Below are 21,721 nucleotides of genomic sequence, written 5' to 3' on the forward strand. Positions count from 1 at the left end.
ATTTTCTAATACAGTATTACACCTCATATCCATGCATAAATTTTTCCCTGTATTTGTTTGACATATTCCACCAAAATATTAAGTCTCAAAGTATTTGTTTTCGTTAGATCTTTATGAATAATAGCCTTAGGTTAAGTACTCGATTTTTTCTAATAAAATAAATGTTGAGGATAACTAAGTTTCTCCTCTCCAAAACATCCCATTTAAAAATTTATTAATCCCATCTTAATATTTAAAGGGGTAAAATATCTTGTGTACTAAACTAAACCCTTATTAATTATTCTTGGATTAAGTTCTTGTTCTTATTAGTAACTATTTACTATTTTCTCAAAATTTAACGGATGCTCAGTTTCGTTTACTTTTCAAACCTCAATCCCCTTTACTGAGAGAATATTCTGAAACAGTTGAAAGGTGTTAAGTTTTACTTAAATTTGCTTGATAGAACGATGCTTGGATCCGTTTTTGTAAACCAAATATATTTGTTGCAAAGATTCCTCCACAAAGTAACCTTAGGTTAGTTACAACTCCTAGAAATATAGTTAGTTATAACCTCTAGTAATTCAATTCATAATACACAATTTAGAGCGCCAGCTTAAATAACTGCATGTTTATATATACATCGAATATGCTACTGATTGAAAGTAATGAGCCAGCATTGATACCAGGTTGTGTAACAAGACATAAAATACGTGTAGAGAATTCGGAGCAGGGCAAGTTAGCAGGAGGAATTCTGGGGAAGTACGTCGAAGTTGGAGGTAATGGGGAGCTGTAATGTGGAATGGTGAAATACTCCAAAGTTTGCCAAGCCCTTTGGTGGTTGTGCTTTGCAGACTTGGGGACTTACGAGGGTTCTTGCTGACCAAACTTTAAGCCAGCAGGTACCACATGTTTTTTGGACGATAAATATTATGCAGTATATTTGAGTACTTTAAATAGAGACATGCTATGCTCCATTTGCATACGTTTGGATGCAAATATTAAGGTGCTTAATCCCAAATTTCTTGAAATATGAATGTTAAAAAGGGTATTTATTTTTAATTATTGGATAAATAGTATTGCGTTAGGAATTTGAACGTCTTTTTGAGACAACATGTGAACTTATTTTCCATGTTATTTAGCATTTTTTTAATAAAAACCATGTCCTAAAGTGAACGTGTTTTCAATTCATTTGATTGATTTTGACCTTAAATCTAAGCTCTTAGTGAAAATGATAAAATCCGGCAATTCCCAAATTATTTCTATTTTATCGTAGAAAATTAGTTTTTACATTTTTATGTTATTAGATGGTTACCTTTTAAGCCATATTTTAGGAGATTTATAAAAAATTGTTTATTAAGATCTCCAACTTTCACTTTTCATTTATCATATTGTCTTAAAATTTCTTCTTTAAACTGTTTGATTTCTTATGATACTAATGCTGAAATATCTCGTTAACTATCTCTTTAAGTATCATTCACATTCGTGAGAAATGTGATCTTTGTGTTCTTGTGGTTTTATTGCCGATTAGGGTTGCCTGATGATGAGGTTTACAAAAAGCGTTTGTCGAACTATAGTCGAAATTAAAATAATGATGACTGCTCATTTTCGTATATATTCATCTGTGAATACCTTCATTTTTCAATGAAAGAATATTATTTCCTAGATTTATATTGACAAGAATAGGATACTGTGACATTTTGTATTTTTTCAAGTAGCTAAGATAGTGAAATTATAAAGATAAAATTACAAGTGTAACCGACATATGTACTTTAAATGTCAAGATATATTCAATTAAATATGTCACTGATGAAGATCTACCGTAGAATGTGAGCAATTTATAAGTGATAGAGTTCTTTATCCATGGCTTAATAAAATCCATGTTGCATTTATTATTTTGGGGAACATCATCGACATTTTAGCATACTTCATCTCTTCATTATACAAAATCTTCATCGAGTGTTATTTTATATACGGCCTTCATTCATTATTTTTCTGCACTCATTCAAATATCTATCATCAGACTAGTATAATACTTTCCATGAGTTTTCCTCTCATGTTTCACCCAACCATAAGTGTACTTTTAATTTTACCCATTAAGGGTATTTTTCCCAACAATTCCAGTATATTGATTTATGTCCAACGGCAGGATTAGTAATGTAGTTTTGATATATTTATCAAAAACATGTGGCACCTTGGATTGTTTAATTGGATTGACTGCTGTTGCCATTAAATGAAGAATACGCATTGGTGGCATAGCTTTAAGTTAAAAATATTTTGAATCCTTTATATGTCTCCATTTTTTATACACTATTGCCGTTATTATGAAGCCTCATGATGTCATAATAGCTTCAGCTATCGGTTTATGAACAACGTAATCGATCCCATTTTCTCGCCAAATGGATGTGTGGAGTGTATATGGTAGTCTTAAAGTCAATGTAGTTTGGAAACTGTTATTGTATGCGAATTAATTTGAACCTGGGTGAGTGGTTTTTTTCTGGTTCACTCCCCTTAAGGGTGAATAAATGGATGGATGAGAATGACGGGGGGAAAAGAGACAATAATAGTAACCAATACGTTTTTATTGTGCGAGATTGAGAGAGATACAGTAAAAATGAAATGATATTTACATCCTTTTCCGAGTAATATCAAAGTGCATATCTTTTGTATAATTCCTTTAATCTTTTCTAATTTGTGAATATCTTCCATTGTTATTTATTGAAACACGTTTTCATCGAGATCGGGCTGTTGCATACGAGAGAGCTTGAACCTGGATGAGTAGTTTTTTTTTGTTCTCTCCCCTTAAAAGTGAATAAATGGAGGGGTGAGAATGACGGGTGGAAAGAGATGACGGATTGGAAGAAGTCGCTAGAAGGGGAAGGGAGAAGAAGCGAGTGCTGAGGAGACGGATTGAAGCGAAGAGTGGTCGTGACAGGGAAAAGGCTCTTTCTTTAAGTGCCGAAAGAAATGAAGGAATTGCAGCCGTTGAGGCTGTTTGCCAATGGAATTAATGGCCTCCTTATCACTTTCGGAGTAATTGAAATTTTCTTTTATCTTTTCGTATCTCCCATTTTGAAGAGTTTTTTCCCCCTTTTCAAAAGTCCAATGCACCTTTGGGGGATCTGCCTTATGGTCCGTTTAGTTATGATCCCACATGGTTATCTGATTGCTTTCCTCTAGCATGGAATCAAACTTCAGGGTATTTTTGGGAATGACTTTCTCACAAACTTTTTGGGGAATTATTGCATGGAATATTTTGAAGCGCTAAATATCATAAAGTATTAATTTTAGTATCATTTTCCATTTTGAATATTCTACTTCGATTATAATGAGAAAAGGATGCGAATATCACATCATTTTTATTACATTCTAATTTGTGAATATCTTGCGTTTTTATTTATTTAAATGCATTTTCAATATTCATATGCTAATTTTTATCTACATATTAGTCCCTTGGTGTAGATAAAAATAAATTGGAGAATTTAAATTTGCGGTAGCACCAGAAATTGGACTACACAAAGTGAAGGCTCTCTTCTGAACAGTTATTCTATCCAATAATAGTAACTTATACTGGCAGTGCTGATCATTTTTACAAATATACCAATTTTATTATTTATAAAAAGATTTAAATATTCACGAAATCGCCTTTTTACTATTTTTTCAGAGACTCGTGTTCATTTTCATATGGATCAGTTTATTTTTTTGCTTCCATTCACTTCCAACGTCACGTAAACCCCCTACGCCGTATTTTCCATTCACGTCTCCAAAGCAGTCGGTATTCCTCGCGCCTCTACCTCCCTCTCTCACCCAGCTTCGCGCTTCGATAGATGGCGAAATGTCAAACTGGTTCTCAAGTCCCATTACCCCTTAAAAAGAGGAGCCCCCCTATCCACACAACGCACTCGTCTACCCCTTCTAACTCTCCCGTTTGACGCGGAGTCCCCCATCTCACCCTGCGATCGCCACTGGAGTGTGTGGCCTTCAGGACTCCCCTCTCAACTTCCCCATGGGCACTCATTCTGCGTCGACACCCAAGCTTCCGACCAATCCTCTTCTTTCCGTCCAACTATCTGCCTCGTTCCCCTCACCCACTCGGCTTTGCAATCACTCAGCGCAACGGGACGCGTCTTACGGGAGTGTCGCCCTCTTCTCATTAAGGTCTCATACGGGAGGACTTTCGATCCCCTTATTACCATCCCTTCCTTCCAACTCACTGCCCCTGGCTCCCTCACCTATAAGTTTCCTCACCTTTTAGCGTGTTCCTTAGACTTATATTTTCTCATCTATCATCTTCGTGTAACCTTTTATTTCTTTCCACATAAGTTTGATTTTCTCATTTAGTTTTGGCAAAAATGGTGAGTTAATTGTGCCTTCACAACAATTTTTAACATAACTGATCAAAGAAGTAGCTTATGTCTACCAGTAGCTAAAGATGACAGTCACATTTAGTAGTAGTTCCTGATTCCATTCTTCAACTTTTATGTATTCAATGCAAAAGCGGCGTGACCAAGAGTGTTTTGAGTATATAATTAACCTTAGGATGTGATTGGATAAATATAAAACGGTAGATATGTATTAAAAATTGTATGGATTCCATCGTGTACTCCCTGCTCTCAACTCCTTTATAATTATTTTCAATTGTTTTTTTTTTAGCTTTTTATCAGTAATTTCTTCGTCTCAGAATTTGAATTTTTACCTTAATATTGATCTGCCAATGGCGAGGAATCCAAATAAATGAAGTTATAAAATCAGGCATCAATTTGTTTGGTATCATTTTTAATTATTAGTATGGATGCCACTCACTGTATCCGATTTCGACGAAAGATGTAAAATGGAAAATAAATTCAAAAAGACAGAAGACGTTGTATTGTATGCAAATATTCTCCTCAAAATACTTACCTGCTACTAACCTATCAGATTAACTTGAAAAAATATCTCCATTCTCTCAGGACTAGATCCTAAACCTATATCCATCAAGAAAGTACCATGGTTGCAGCACTAATTTGACCCGAGTCAAGTTTAAAAAATACAAATCACATTTGATCATTTGGCCCGCTATGCCCAAATTGCATGCTACACCCGAAATTTGTTTCATCTACCAAACGTATAACTGATATGTGCTCATTGGTGGAGGGCATAGTTTTTGTCAATGCATTTGGCGGATATACTTTGGAAATGTATTGTGGCACCAGCGCGCAGAAGCGTTGATGTAATACTTCACGTAATCCGAGCGAACGCGTGGGGTGAAACATGTTTGGGCTTCCGACTGGCTTTATACATCTTCACCTACGTTTCAACTGCAAAGCTATTTATCATATTTAGGAAAGTTTGATTCTAGGAATCAAAGTATTGGGTCTATGTTTTGGAGCCAGAGGGCCAAAACAGTAGCCAATAGTGCAGGCAAATTTTCTCATAGGGACTGTGATTTCCCTTAAGGTCGCGAATAACTCCTTAGATGTACTTCAGTGGAGAGAGAGAACCTGACCTGGTCGGAGGCCTGAGAACAATTCACACCACTAGCGTATGTTACTTATAACTCAGAAGCGAGCAAAAACAATATAAGATTAGGTAAAAAGTTTGAATAAAGACGCCTCATGATATTGTGTACTTGAAACAAACGTGAAATTGAAAACAAATTCAGGAAATACCTAACATAGTACCTAGTGGCAGATGAATTTTAAGAGCTACGATTTATATTTGGGGCCAATGGTAGGTAGCTTTAACGCCAACACATTTCCTCATTTGCTAGGGTGCTGGGACCCCTTGAATCCTCATAGATACGCCCTTGATTCGCGCGATGAGTAATGGAGCATTTGCGAGAAAGGCGCGAAGGGAGTTACGATGGAGCGGCCATCCACTTTTAGAGAAGGGAAGAGAGGCAGGTCTGGTGCAGGGGAAGAGTATAAAAAAGAACTCCCTCTTCCCTCGAATCAATTCCCGAAACGAGGGCGGTAGGCGTTGAGGATGAGCACTGGAGAAATCTCGACTTCCGTGCCGTGGAGGCCGGCCGAGAGACATGGGAATGGGAGAAGGCATGGGATGATTCGAGTATTGCCGCGGTGATGTGAGCGGTTGTTTTATCGCCGCCATCGCACGGAAGTGAAAAGGGGTGGATGGGGGTCGGCTCCCCATAAGGTCGGGTGCGGTAACGGAGGGAGTGGAAAGGAAGGGGAGAATTCTCACCATTGAGGTAGACTGCGAAGAACTAGTGGCGAAGCTACACAGTAGGTACATACCGTAAAATCTCCACGGTTGGCATGGGGCTTATACTTTACCTTGAAGTTATCATTAGTTAAAACATATAAAACATTGACTTAGTTATTACAGGGACGGAGGTTTCGATGATAGACCCCCAGAGCTAAAATGAATTTTAGTTGGCGTCTTATCAGGAATGAGAAATCGATCAAGTAATTATTCGAAATTTTCATTAAAAATAATTTATTAAAAAATATTATTGCTATATATTTATTTTAAATGATATCTATAACTCTTAATTTCCATATAAATTATCTTTCTTTTCAATTATATAATATGTTGATTAAAATGAATGCATATTTTTCTTTTAAATTACTCTACCAAATTTCAAAATTTTCAACAAAATTGTGTTCTCATTTGGTCTCAACTATATCTTCCCGTGTTCACGACTCTCAATGGACTCTCAATGGATTCCTGCCTGTGTTGAAGCCGAAAAATATATGCATGTCACCAATTCCATTAAACATCATCGAGTGAATGAATTCGTGATTTACTTTCCAATCCGAGCTGATTTTATGAGAGGAAATGGAATCGTGAATGGTGGGAGAAGTGTCTTGTAGCGGGTGTAACAGCATCCATCCTTTCTACATTTATCTGATGTTCCTATTGCCTATGTCTTGTACTGCCCAAATCCCCTCTTTCGGGTTCAATCCGCGAACCACACTCCTTCCCCGTTCAGACGTGACCGAACACTCCCTAAACTTAATCACCTTCTTTCAAGGACTTCAGAGCATAAGGATATATACTTATAGGAAATGAATTGTGGTTGAAGTGCAGTCGCAATATTATCTCTCGAGTTTCATTTTTGCCGGCTCTTCCTTTCCTTAGTTAAAATCTCCTTTGGAGTTATAAATCTAAACTCCTATGTATTTATTCTATCCACGTCATCTGTTTCATTGATCTTTATGAGCTAAACCGTGAGGCAGATGGCAGGTGGATCAGAAAAATTTATTACATGCTTCCATTGTTTCAATCTTTTTTTTAGGCAACAATGTTAAAGGAATTGAGTTTTCAATTTACACTATTTTTCTTTTATACTCTACTTGCGTATGAATATTTTCTGATTTATTCTTTATTCTTTTATCTTTTTCCATGTACAGATAAAATTGAGCATTTAAACGTTAGCAGGTTTTCACGTTTAATTAAATAGTTTAGTGAAAATTTACCATATATGTAACGACGGCGAGTAAACCAAAGGTAGACAACTTACAACCATTAACATCTGTTGGTTGTTCATTATTATAGAAACAGGAGTTTTTATAATGAATTAGAATATTTTTCCCAAGCCACGGTTAATAAACTGTGGCCCTCGAATAGCTCGTCGACGCCTGCATCACATAATCTGTGCAGTTTGACTCATATGGATCAGATCGCTACTGCAGTGGCATCTTGGAATCCTCGTTCCTCATGAATGTAACATTACTCAGCGCATGATACTCTCAATATGGCTTCTAATCACCGTTAGAAACACCGCCAGGATTCGACTGTGGCATATCTTGCTGCTGTTCCCTCCGAGAAATTACCGGAGAAGTCGTACTACCTACTACCCTTGAGCTCCAATTCCAGCGTTACTCGCTCCGAGCGTTAACTTTAAGCGTCGTCACATTGTACGTCGTTCGCTTCAAACCGCTTCCTCTCCCCCCTCGTTCCGTCTCTCCCGCTTCGTACTCCACCTTGCACACCAATCCCGTCCGCCGCACATTTCTCCGTATTCCCTCAACCACCGCCTTCCCATTCCCTTTTACTCTCCCGCTTTCGGCCATTACGCTCTGATTCATCTCCAGCTTTAAGGACTCCCCCTTCACTTCCCTAGCAGTTCAACACTTGGAAATGTTTTCCTCCTCGTGTCGACGCAGCCACGCGCCCCAAAGAAAGAAAGGCGCGAAACACCTCCCCCCCCCCCCCCCCGACATTTACCACTCCCGCCACCATCGGCGTCTACAGATGAGAAACCCGCCCATCCCCGCCACCATCCATGCTTCCAGAAGTGCTGTTCGCCTATTTATCTCATTTGCCGGCGTTCTCCTCAAAGGGCTCCCACGAGGCCAGTACGCCCATCATCACACGGAGAGCACCCCACTCCTCACTCCACGGCGCCTCATACGCACCCGAACTCCTTCGCTTTCGTCTCTTCCTCTCCCCTCCCTCGCTTTTCAGCTCCTCCTAAGATCGCTTCTGACGGTGGGAAGAGGTAAAACCTTACCCTTCCGAACCGTAGCGGTGAATCTATCGCCGACTTAGCGATACCATATACTCATATCGTTCGTCCAGAGATAGTAATCCCTCTCTCGACTCGGCAACGTTAATTCGTGACAGAACTGGTGATTGAAGTTAACATGGTCCATTTATTGTTGTATTTTCGGTAAAATTAATTTTTTCTCACTCGATATCGGCTCATAAATCACTGGTCATCTACTAATGTTTTTCAGTGGAGTGGTTTTCGAAATTTTCACCGCATTTGGACCAAAAAGGCTTACGAAGCATTGTTTAGATAAAGAAGGTGGAGATCCCGTATAAAACTCCGATTACTTGTTTAAACCTCTTGTTGACGCCAAAGTCTACACGAGGCCAAGTAGTTAATTCACCTTCTTAAGTACTCATTTGTGAAAATCTTTCCCCTGTGATGCAAATCAGAATGTGTTACCTTCATAACACCTCCAGATTCTGAATTCTGAGCGACAAATTCTGAATTTCGAAGACTCTCTCAACCAATCGTATACCTCGCCTTTTTGTACGTTAAGATAATTTATGAATAAACATATAGCTTGTATATGTTTCATGGTTTAATTTATTGAAATTTTCCACCAGAAAAATACTAATCTTGCAAGGCAGAAAATTTCAAACCTTCGATGAAAACAGCTAAGTTTTTTAATATCGAAGTTTTTGGCGATTTTACAAATCCTTGTGTTATAAACTGGTGGCCTGGTCGCCAATATGGGATGTAATGTAATTCATTTATTCATTATTTTAGAATGATTTAACTTGAAGAGAAAATTTTCCACCTGGTCGAAGGAAGGAAACAAGAAACAAAACGCATGTATTGCAATATTATCTTGCCCCCTTCTCCCATTCCCTCCATCTGCTTCGCTCTCTTTTGAATTGTCACTTACGCAACGCCATCCTTTCACCCACCTTTTTCCACCCATCCATCCACCCCGTCTCTCGTCTCTTCTTATTCGTAATAAACTAAACCACCAAGAGGTCTCCAAGGAGGCGGCGGGGAACTGCGAGGGGGATCTTAACTTGTTACGTCCATCCCAATGGCATCTCACGCTCTTAAAACCGAGTCTCGGATCCTCAAGACCTCGCTATCTCTTCCTCCATCCACCCTTCACCCTTACATCTTGTCTACTCCCTCTCCGGCATCTCTCCTTCTTTAATACCCGGTAGCACTCAAACGTGGAACCTTATGTGCACTTTCAATTCGTACATATATTTATATATACTATGTATTCGTATGTCGTATTCGTATCGGACTATCCTACTCGCAAATACCGTTTTTCAGCATTACCTTTTTATTCGTGGTACTATCGAGCATATTTTAGGATATTCCTTCATGCACTACATTTCCTATCACGTGTAGAGCTTGGGAAGCCTATTCATTAATCGTTACATTAAAAAACATGCTTCCGATGGAGTTGTTTGGATTCTCCACTGACTGATATGTGGAATTATTCCTCGTAAAATCTAGTGGATCAGTCTACCCCATTATGTCAATCAGTTATGTTCAGTAATTGAAAACAAAGTTTTTTGGGAGCATCGTAGACACAATCTCATGGTATATCTTTCATATGTACTAAAGCTCTAGCTGTTTTTCAGTCTAAAGTCCATGCCAGCAGAAGCGTGAGTTGGAAATGAATTAACATTAATTATTGTTTCTTTTTTCAGGTGTGCGTCAGGAGCAAGACATATTCGTTCGACTCATCGATTCCGTCACCAAACAGGTAAGTTTTTCTCCAGTTATTTTTCTATCTTATTTTTATTACACTTTTATATGTTTGAATATTTTTAATTTGTACTTCATCGTTACACTAAGTGTCAGTCTTATACTTATATTCACCGTTTAGCACAACAAGTGAATTTTGATTATGGCAAAGAAGTTTCCGTTTAGCTTCTTTTGTGTGTCCGTTTCTCCGGTTTATACAGGTAACCATCTTTTATTCTGATATCAGGAAATAATCTCTCCACGACTGTATAATATTAGAAGTTTTACGTCGTGGGTAGTCTTTCTGTGGTTCATTTCTTCATTTCAGCTTTTTCTGAGGACTTCCTCCAATTTTATATATAATTCTTTAAAAGACTGAGTAATTAGGTGTGGTTTTCTATGGTTCTAATAAATGAAATCTTACTAGAAAATTAACATTCCCTTTCGTTATCACGAATTATTTTTATCCGAATATAAAATTGAACGTTATGTAAATCAGGTTCAGGAAGGTTAGGGTCTAAATGTATATATGAGTAGTTGCAACAGAGCATGAATGAACTCATTAGCCTCTTTATTTAGCGTAATAATGATGCACTTTTCATTGTCCACTTTTGTGGATGTTTATTTCTCAATTCGACCTCACGACTGATGCTTGAGCCATTGCTAAATTATCTCCATTGTTTCTCGCAGTTCTGTATCTTTATCCCGCTCTAATTTTGAGAAAGGTCAAAATTTGAAATTAAAAAAAATGAAATCATTGCCAAAAATTTCCTCATGTTCCACCATTAAATGTTATTTTTACAATTATTCCCTTTAAACCTGCGGAGAGCGTTTGCCTTGGCAGTCGAGAGAGCACGATATTGGTGCTACGGAGCTCATTCGGTGCGGTATGGACGTTTTAACGCGTCCACGACGGAGTTTATTGCGAGATATGACGCTACTCCACGTGGTAAACAAGAGGGAGAAGAGGGAAGGAGTAAGGGTTAAAAGATGAGGAAGGTGGACCGGTTATATTTTTTTTATCCCGGGAGAATAAATATTAAAAGGACCGTTTGCTCTCTTATCTCCAGCCGCCTTGGCCCGCGTAAATAGAGGCGCTGGAGAACGCCGAGAGGACTGTGGAGGGTTTTTCTCTGTTCAGGGGAAGGAGAGGTGAGTCACAGGGGGTGGTGGGGGGGCTACGGTCTGAAAAGCGGAGGTCGGGCGGGGAATGTGACCGAGGAGCTTGTGTGATGATTTGAAATGAGGTTTTAGGTGAGAGAATAAGGGAAATGCGGCGTTCAGTTTTGTTTGAGCTCCTACACTGCTTAATTTTTATCCGTGTTTTCTCAAATGTGATTTTTAAGGATGGCGGAATAATTGGTGTCATAAGGATAAAGATAGAAATTATTAACCCGATTTTTTAAAGTGTTTTTTCCTATGATACGTGCTGTTATGCGGAATTTCTTCGAGTGAAAGAATGCGGAAAACAAGTGCTAATGTTTTTATTTTGAGATTCTTGTGTTTGGGTGTTTGTCGTGTTTTCTCAAGAACGCTCATAATTTAAATGGTAACTGCTATATAATTATTCAAAGGATACTTATTTTAAGTGAAATCCGTGGAATCCTGCCTATTTTGCTCCCTTCCAGCTACTTCATTGGTCCAATGACTTCAAATATAATATTTTGTGAGTAAAATCTTAGTTTCAGAATGGTAATTTAGCTATTGGTTCGATCATATAGTAAATAACATTTAATGCTGTTTTACATACATTATGAATAGGGAAAGATAATGCGTATTATTAGGCGACATTTCTTCGGATGAAAGATTGCGGAAAATCTGACCTACGTTTTTTTTATAATCTAGTGTTTGAGTGTTTGTCGAGTATTCTCAGATACGCTGAAAATAGAAATGGTGACAGCCCTAAAAGTATTAGAAATTATATTTCCTTACAGTGGAATCCGGGGAATCTTACCTATATTTCTCCTTATCCGCGAATTCATTGGTCCATTGTCTACAAACACAATATTGCGTGTTTTTTTTTTAGTTTCAGACTATAAATTTAGCTATTGGTTTCGGTGATGTAGTAAATAACCTTTAATCCTGTTTAATATACGTTATGATCAGCGAAAGATATATTTAAGAGTTTTCGGATCGAATAGATTTCAAACATAGATTAATTTTTTTATTTATCAGGTAAACTTGAAGAGGGGAATGAAGTTTCGTTTTCTTGTAAGCAAGAAACGTTTCCGCAAAATGAAGTTATTGGATAGCAGATAAACGGGGTAGGCTTGGGTGACATTAGACGGACAAAGTGAAAGTGTGACCCCAAAAAGTAATGTAGTGGTCGTTGGAGTTGCTTTTTATAGCCAAAGCTATGGGAATTTAATGGTTTTTATATTTCACAGTTCATTTTTATGGGTCTATAGCCTGACGAAAATGTTTTCCTATCTCTTAATGGTCCATTTTCAATGTTAGTATATAGAGAATTCGGTATAATTTGTCAAGTAGAATTTAACGCTTTATGCTCCACATCATGTGCATTTTTACTCTTTATGAAAACTTGTTCGATTGAAATAACTTTTTTCTCATCTTCTTTTAACATGTCACATAGTTTCATGACCTCGTAAAACCCATTTCAATTGATTCCGTCGCTTTTAACTCTGGAATTACGGCGGAATGAATTTTAGATATTATAATTTACTTTAGTATAATGTAGAACAGAAAGAAAAATCAATAGCATTGGATATTTCCTATGTTTAATAGCTGAATTTTACATAGAATACTAGATGTAAGTATTTGTAGTGCCTATTTCCGTTTTATGTAGAATTATTGTATCACATCGGATCAAATGTATCTCCATGCGCAAATTAATCTGTGTTTTATAGGTATTAAAACTATTTCTCTGCAATATAGAAAATAAAATAAAAATGGAGAATTCGTGCAAAGATTTAATCTAAATTCCATTGCATTTCGTATCATTTCATATTCCACGATTGTGGTAAATACCTGTTTTTATACTTTTTGTAATAATACACAGAAATCATCTTACCCTTGCAGTCAAACATATTTGCTCCTCTAAAACATGTCAAAACCGGTTGAGAAAAAAAATTGTCCCACTGTAAAATGCATTAGCTCTAACCGCCCATGAGGGTTGATCTCTTAGCTTACGCATGACATCATTATAAACTCGTTATTAATTTTGGGTTCCGCTATTATTTGTTTAAAAATGAGAGACAATATCACATATCCTTATCGCTGGCTTCGTCTGGCTATCTGGTTCAACACTAAAGGCTAAAACCTCCGCTTTTGGGAACCTTTATTGCTGGTTCTGGTTCAGATGAAGATTTCAGGTTTCAACCTTCATAACTGAGCCAGTTGGTCTTACGAAACCAGCAGTGTAAGCATTCGAAAGTGTCGCTTTTTTATTTTAAAAAATAATCACAGAATTGAAAAGCATTATCACGATTTCAAAATGATGCCGCGCGTAAGCTAATGCATAAGCCCCCATGGGTGATTAGAACTAATGTACTTTATAGAGTGACAATTTTTTTCTCTACCGGTTTTAACATATTGTAGAGGAACCAATGCCTTGCTCTAAGAGGGTAAAATGAAATCTATGGATTATTACAAAGAGCATATAAATATTTGCGTAACGCATTTATAGTAGTCGTAAGGGCACGAAATAACCAATGCAATGGAATTCCACAGGGTAACGGCCGAAGTAAAGTGCACAGTCCTCAGGCTGTCATTCTTTGAGAACTCCTCCGGACAGCGCTTATAAGTTGTTAATCAGTATGCTTTCACTTCTTACGACAGGGTACAAAAACGAAAGCAAGGGCTGCTTCAATACTATTCACGACCTCTCCATTTTGATCATTTAGAGTTTACAGTACTTAATATAACGCCTTTTTTGTAGTAACTTTTCTACATTGCGGAGAAATTTTATTATTACTTATAAGACGCAGAGTAATTTGCGTATGGAGAAGCATTTAATCCGGTGTGATAAAACAATTTACATAGAGCATGAGGGCTAAGAACATTACAAAGTAATATGCAAAGCCTTCATTCTGTCATTCTTTGAGAACTTGGACACTTTCGGACAGCACTTATATCCGTAGGTTATTGATCACCATGTATTCACTGCTTACGCCAAGGTGAAGAAAAATGAATACAAGGGTTGCTCATTAAATACCATACACGAAATCTCAGCGGAAGAGCTCAGCGTAAATGCGAATAGAGACGAAGAGTGATCGTGCGGGCGATCGAGGGAAACAAAACTTCGTGGCATGGAAGGAGATAGAGGAGTGAGAGAGGGAGGGAGAGATGGTTTAGTTTATTGTTGCGGGCACATAACAAAGATGAGATAGTGGGGTTGTAGGGAGCCTGGCGAAGGGGTGGCGCGGGAGGTTTCGGGCTCAGAGAGGGGTAGGCACAACGTGGCAGGGTTATGAGCGAAAGCGGTCCCCGTAGGTTGGGGTAGAGGTGGGGAGAGGGGCGGAGTCGGTCGTTACGAGCGTGGCGGCCTTATCTCTGGGGCCCCGAGGTCCTTAAGGGCAGTCAGCGAGGAGTGGCGCCGGGAGAGGGGGAGGGGAGGTTACGGAGGAGTAGGAGAAGTACAGGGGAGAGTAAGGAGGAAAGGGAGGAGGTGAATAAGAGGTGGAGGGTGAAGACAAGGGCTAGTATTTGAAGGCTGTTGCAGCCAATGTGTAACGTGACGTGAAGAGAGTCAACCGGTTTGTAATGATATTGAAAATACGGCAATTATAATTTTCATCCATGGTCTGCAATGGCATAGAAATCTAACCAAATGTGCAAGCATATTATCGGCGCTGATTTATCCATATTATATGAATAAAATCTCATGCGCGCATACCAGAAAAAGGCTGAAAATATTAAAATCCTTTTTTCACAACTTAACAATTTCAACCCTTTTTAACCCTTTATTTATTAAAAAATATTATAACCCTTTAATATTCATGAAAGTTTTTATTACTAACGCTAGGAATCTTTTGTTCCTGAAGGTTCTAAGGATTTATTAATTACCTTGTCCCCTTTTTCCTATGTATACAATTCCTCTCAACCCTCCTCTCAAAACTAGGCATTTATTATATATTTTGTATTTGTCACTTTGATGAATAATATTTCACATTGTAGTGGATGGAACTATTTTTTTTTATTTTATCTTGTTTGGAAACAGTAATTTCCACTAAAGGGCGATTGAGCTGGTTAACATATATTTACTCAGCTACAGGAGCTGCATAACTAATGTAGTCGTATTATACCTAATCGAACAACAGTTTTAAAGGAAAAGTAACGTAATTTGTAATTATTCTTTATTTTTCTTCTTAATTGTCGCTCTCTGGATGGCCACCATCATTTCGTATTTTTTATAATATTCACTTGGAAAGTTTCCACAAAATATTTTGTATTAGCCCGTTACACTTTAACAAATGTGCTTCATTTAGAATGAAAATTCCTTGCGACGGGATAATTTCATTATTTCCTAAATTTATTTCGATTCTTTTCACAAAAAAGTTTAGCAATACACTATCAAATTTAGAGAGCTGCGATAGTTCCATTGCTTCCTTAATTGAGTGATTCCTTTCCTTAAAAAAGGCTGAACAATGTACGCAAAAATAGGGAATAATCCGCCCTGTAACGAGTCAATCGCTTTATAGAACTACTAGGCAGTGGGGAGATGCCGTATGGCCTTTCTCCCACGATAAATTCTGAAGTCACCATGTGCTAGAAAACGAATTGACGTCTCGGCGTCGACATCAATAGGGTAACGAAGCCTCGAAGCGGAGATGAAATTACGCGTTCGATGAGAGCTGTTGATCATCCATTGAAAACATGCGGCGACAGAATCTCCCACGCTTTCAAAATACTCGCCTATTTCGTTGGTATGGTTGCTGTTAGTAGGGGTCGGCAAAAAGATGCATGTGTCATGCCAACAGAGAGAGTTGTTGCATTTTTTTATGACGACAATATTGAAGGTAGGTTATCCTGACGCTTACTTTTCTTATCCTAAACTTACATTTCTAACGCAGGCTACGTAATTTTTGACAGTAGTTACTGTAGCACTAAAGATTGATCAAGAGAGGATTGATCATTCCGCCATTCATTTTGACCCAGAATCGGAATAGAACAGTGGTCTTGTAATTTCATTATCTTAAGAACTTGGTTCTTTTTTTATTTTGCAGGACATTATTCTTAGTTTCTTCATCGTGAGCATGAGTCGGTATTTCGATATGGACCTCATAATTTATCGAAAGAATAAATCATGCGTTCTTTGAGTGATGGGGCAACCTGATCATTTTCATCGCGCTCATTGCTTTGTGGAATGATATCTCTGCCTCATATTAGAGTTGATGTCTTCATCTACATCTACAAACTACCCCGCAAGCCGCCTAAAAAAGACGTGTGGCAGGGAGTAATTTGGAGTTATAGTAATTGATTGCTTCTCACTCTCGGTCCTAGTCATCCATTATAGTCATGAGATCCTAATATTAGGCTAGAGTGCATTTTTCTTATAAAAAGTCACTGCCGTGTCGCCTAAGTAACTTCAGTTGTAATGCACCCACTGCTACACTGACGCAATCAATTTTCAGCCCAGTGAGCGCGAACAGTGACTGATCAATTTCCACATCGAAGGACACTTTCAAGCGGAAAGCTTTGAATGTACTCATCTAATCCACGGCCAGAACACTCGGAATCAATCACCGCTTGTGCTTTTAGCCGGGGAGGGCGCCTGAGTGAACTGCTCGAAGCTACACCGCAAGGGGCCCATCTCTTAATGCCTTCAAGTGACTGAGGTTGTTATTTAGATGGGTGCAATACTTTTCTCGACCGAAAACATTTTTCGCTTGAATCCTTCCGCCTTTCCGCATCACTGGGAAGGACCGGCTCATCTGCTCCCAGTGGGTTTATCGTAACTGCTTTAAATCCGATGAAAATTTCGGTGATGTGAAAGTTATGTTTTCTTGGAGTAAGACGTCGAAGACTCACTGTTGTGGAAATTTTGATGATCTAGCTATCAAAATAACTCATATTCGTTGAATAGTTTCCTATCGAAATGACTTATTTCGTCAGATAAAAATATCTGTAATTAAAATACTAACCACACATATTTCTCGATCCCCCTATATATTCCTTAGCCTTAACATATGTGAATATTGTTTTCTAAGTTTCATATCAAATGGAGACTCTGGTGCGAAGGTGGTGTTCACAGTGAATTATATGAGTAATCGAATAATAATTATAAGAATAATTATAAAAGATCGAAATTAATTCCATAAAGGAGTTATATTCCTCAGAGATTGCTAAGTATTTCGAAATCGCATTTCGGCTGAAAAAATAGCTTCCTTTTTACGAGAAAGGATTGTATTCAAGGGGTATAGGATGAAACTTTTCCATCATGATAGAAAAAAACACAAATTTTTCCTATAGATAATATTTTTGCTCTTTTCGCTACAGCGTGTATTATGATTTCCGTTCTCAATGTTGGTATGCACCCAATGATGATGTTTTGTTCGTAATGAGCGTGTTTCATTGTAGATTGTAATTTTGGATCTTGCCATTTTTGAAGAATTCCTTTGCATTAAAATGACTTTTGGTGATGAGAAAAATTTCTTAAAGTGTTACTGACTTCCAGTGAGATAGGATAATATAAAATCCACACATAATAGTGTTAGTCACTGCTATGATTGATTATTTTTGATAGTGAGTGTATGAATGTAGAAGTTCACCAAATGATAAACATTCATATCGTATGCCCCCTTAATTTATTTGTAATGGGATTTTGTTAGTACCTAATGATTATTTTGTAGTAATCGAAGCACGTGTTATAAACTGTTATAATAAAGTTAGTGGGCAATAAGATATATTTTTTCATCAATATGTTATTCCGCGTCATATCTTCGAAAAAAAAGTTGACTTTAAGGTCACCAAGTTCGATTTCGTATTTCATCTTCTTCTTTCATGAACTTCATCCGGGACTCGAACCAAGACCTAATACTAAATCCTCCTCGCCGACTCGATGCATAAGACTTTGTCTGGCATAGTTGCGTAGTCTTAGGGTGGTCCTCAGAGGGTGGGCAGTGGGTGGAGGAAAGATGTCCTGAAAGGGGCCGATGGGAAGAAAAACCCCTCGAGGGCCCAGCAGCCGAGGGTGGGGGAGAAGAGGGCAGAACGGAGGGGACATCTGGTCCGAGGAGAAGAGTGGGCGACGGAGTCTCCACCCTCTTCCGTGGGCCGCGAGCCCAAACACCCCAGCGCGCTCCCCCCGTGAGGCCCCTCGCAACAAGGGAGGGAGACGCGTAAGAACCCATTTATGTCCTTAATTCCCGATGTAAATGCAATTCCCATGGGATGCTGCCGCCCTGGTGACGAGGTCCCTCTCTATCTCTCTATCCCCTCGGGGAGGTACTGCAAGGGAGGTGGGTAAAGGGCCGACGAGGATAACTACGGAAGGGGTAGTAAGGATAAGGGCTCATCTATGGGGGGGATGGCCCCACTAGGGTTAGGGTGCAGTTGGGCGGAAGGGAGAATGGGTGTGAGGGTTTGGTGTCGCCGAGATGGCTTTCCGAATGTGTCGAATGGAGGGGGAGGGTGGTGTCGGCTGGTGGTGGTGATGGTGTTAGGGTGTCCACCCGAAGAGGGTGTGCGTAATACATGTGCTCCTCTGCCTCATTAAGTTGACTCAGTGAGCTGTTTGTTTGCGCGTCTCTATTTATTATCCGTATTTGTACGCGGCTGAAAAAATATGTGTGCATCTGCCTATTGTGACTCTGACTCAACCCACGCAGGAGCTCATTTTTTTGAGTATCCGCACCATATCCCGCATGATTTCCTCGTCAATGTCCATTCAATAAGGGCACACTATCATCCGTTATAATTCTTCCGATTTGAATACGCGGAATACTATTTCTTCGTGGTGCATTTTTGAAATGGTAGTTATATTCCTTTTCTAAATTTTTGTGCATGGACAAGACCTCAGATGCATTTATTTTGAAATATAAGCTTTAAATATAAATGTAATTATGCGCAACCTATTTCTTCTATCAATATTAGCAAAATATAACTGATATAGAAAATAATATCGGTGTTTCATCTATTATTATGAAAATTCTTCGAAGTACTGAAACCAAAATTATATCACCAAAATTAGGTGGCCTGTTGTAAGTTGATACAGTTCGAGGACTTCACATTCAACTCTTATGTTTTACCTTAAATAAAAACAAAATTACCTACACAAGCAAATTGTATCGTCTTTTTGCTCTCCATATTTTTATTTTACTGTACGCATTAGCCGATCATCCCACATTTCTTGGCCTTCTGTCAGATAGAAAATCGTAATGATATGCTGCTCTTCTCAAGAAATTATTTAGTCCTTCCTTCCGCTTCACGTATCGTTTCCGACACCACGTGGTGTGACTCTGGAACAATTTTAAGTATCCGCGTGACGAAACAGTGCGCAGAGGTATACACTAATGGCGCGAATGAGGGGTGCCCTGATTGGAGGAATGTCGCGGGATGCTCGTGCGTTCCCGCTTTCGGGAGTCGCACTTTTCTCCCTGGGGTCTATTCCCACGGGAATTGGCGGGGCGACGAGACGGGACGACGGGGGAGAGAGAGTCTTCGATTGGAAGATTCCTCTGGGAGGTGCGTGGAGGAGGAGGCGTTGAGGTGGGGGAGCGGCAGGAGGGAAGACGGTGTGCGGCAGAAGGAGCCGACGGGGAGCGGAGGGAGATGGCGGGAACTAGCGGCGAGGGTGGAGGAAGCGGTGTGCCAAGGGTTAGCGAAGACTGGACAGTAGGGAGCCCACACCTAGTAAAGTAAACATCCCTCTCTCTCTCCGAGGAATACGTTGGGCATTGTCGGTCTCCTGAGAGCTGATGTCCTTGAAGTAGATAAGATGTTTCGGTGGTAGAGTCCTTCAATATTATAGCTCGTGTTTTTTCTTAAAGAGATGGAACATCCTTCAAAAAGTTAATTTTATTACTAGGTAGCCTTAAGTCCAGAATGGCAAGTCTCTTATGTTTAAAGGCTTTGGTTTAACTTATTGATGATAATACAGCACTTGAGTCTTAATCGATGAGACATTTTTTCTTTCCACTCTCGCCCTCATTGCTATGGGCTAAAAAAGGTTATGAGATACAGTCCTTAAGGGATTCCAATTGAATTAGCTTCTAGGTCTCTGAATTATATTTCAAAATATATGCGCCGGTAAGGAAAATCATGGATATGGAGATTTTTTCCAGGTAAATCCAACCCTTTACTGAAGTTTGTTTTCGCGGTACAGAGACGGTACTCTCGGGGAATGGAATTATTGCTGAAAAACGGGTTGGAATGAGGGATTGAGGGACAGAAAGATGATTTGAATCTACTTACAAGTGTTTTAAGCTACAAGTTATAGTATTACGGATTGTTCTGGTTAGAATAGTGTCAGAATAAATTATTTCAGCTTAATGCATCACTTGCTTAAGGAATTAAATTGCATCAACTGTGTCACTTCGGGACACTTGAAGTTAAGCGAGAAATTATTTACCGTCGAAAAGTTTGCAATATGTATAGCCTGTACAACTTTATCCAGAGATTTGAGGCAGCGTAGATTGAACTGAATTTATCTTGGACCTTCATCGCTAATAAACTATATCAAACATGAAATCGATTCAAATTATTAAATTTTAAGATTGGAAAAAAATATTGATGTTGAAGACTCTGACTGAGGATTAATTTTCTCGGATAGAAGAAGGACTAAAGTTTTTATGAATATTAGAGGATAGGGTTGCTTAGGTATTGGCAGTAAAGCGTATCAACTGAATCACTCGACCTTTCTCCTTCACTCCTACCCCGTAAACGTATTCCACTTCAACCGTAATTAAATGATTAAGATTTCTTCCATCTCCCTAATGCAGCGGAATCCGAGGCCGTAATAATCTTCCCATTCCATCACTCTCTGCATCCTTTCTGTACCATTCCTTAGGAGTTTCCGTTCCATAATTCCATTTTCCATCTTTCTTTGGACGGTTTCCATGAACGTTCAAATCTCTTTTCCTCCTACTCATTTCCAACTAAGAGTGAAACAAAATCCTAATTCTGAAGCAGGCTTTGCGTGTTACCTTTCTTCTCTAATTTTGTCGAGTCTTTTGGATTAATTCAAACAATCCTTTTAGGCGTGGTAAGATTATCTCTTTTGCGGTATATACTTTTTTAAAGAAATGAATATAAAATGATAAGAATTTTTTCTAAAAGAAAAGTAAGAAGTGACCTAATAAATAGACACGGTATGATGAAGAATGGATGTATAGTAAAATAATTCTATAACAGGAACAAATGTGGCTGGATATGTCAATATCATGTATCTATGAGTTTCGCTATTTCATACTTTGCTGTTACCCCTTTTTGAATACGTTTGCTTAGCTTGAATTCATGTATTGTGATGATTTCGACTCTCTCAAATGGAGTAAAAGCAGTTGTGTCAGTCGTTTAATTTTTTGGATAAGTTATTACTCTTACAGTTGTCGTTTTCCTTAATTTGGAGTAAAATTTTGCTAATTTCTATGCGTAATTGATTGAGTG

At 38.6% G+C, this 21,721-nt stretch overlaps 1 protein-coding gene across 1 annotated transcript in view; it reads left to right on the forward strand.

Moving 5' to 3' along the window:
* LOC124155201 (transcription factor COE1-A) overlaps positions 1-21,721 on the forward strand; it is a 245,334-nt gene that overhangs the window by 42,611 nt on the left and 181,002 nt on the right. The window contains exon 7 of the mRNA XM_046528919.1: positions 10,120-10,175. Coding sequence (XP_046384875.1) covers positions 10,120-10,175 — 56 coding nt within the window. The remainder of the gene's footprint in view (positions 1-10,119; positions 10,176-21,721) is intronic.

The sequence above is a fragment of the Ischnura elegans genome, chromosome 3 (genome assembly GCF_921293095.1).
Source record: "Ischnura elegans chromosome 3, ioIscEleg1.1, whole genome shotgun sequence".
Taxonomy (NCBI): domain Eukaryota; kingdom Metazoa; phylum Arthropoda; class Insecta; order Odonata; family Coenagrionidae; genus Ischnura; species Ischnura elegans.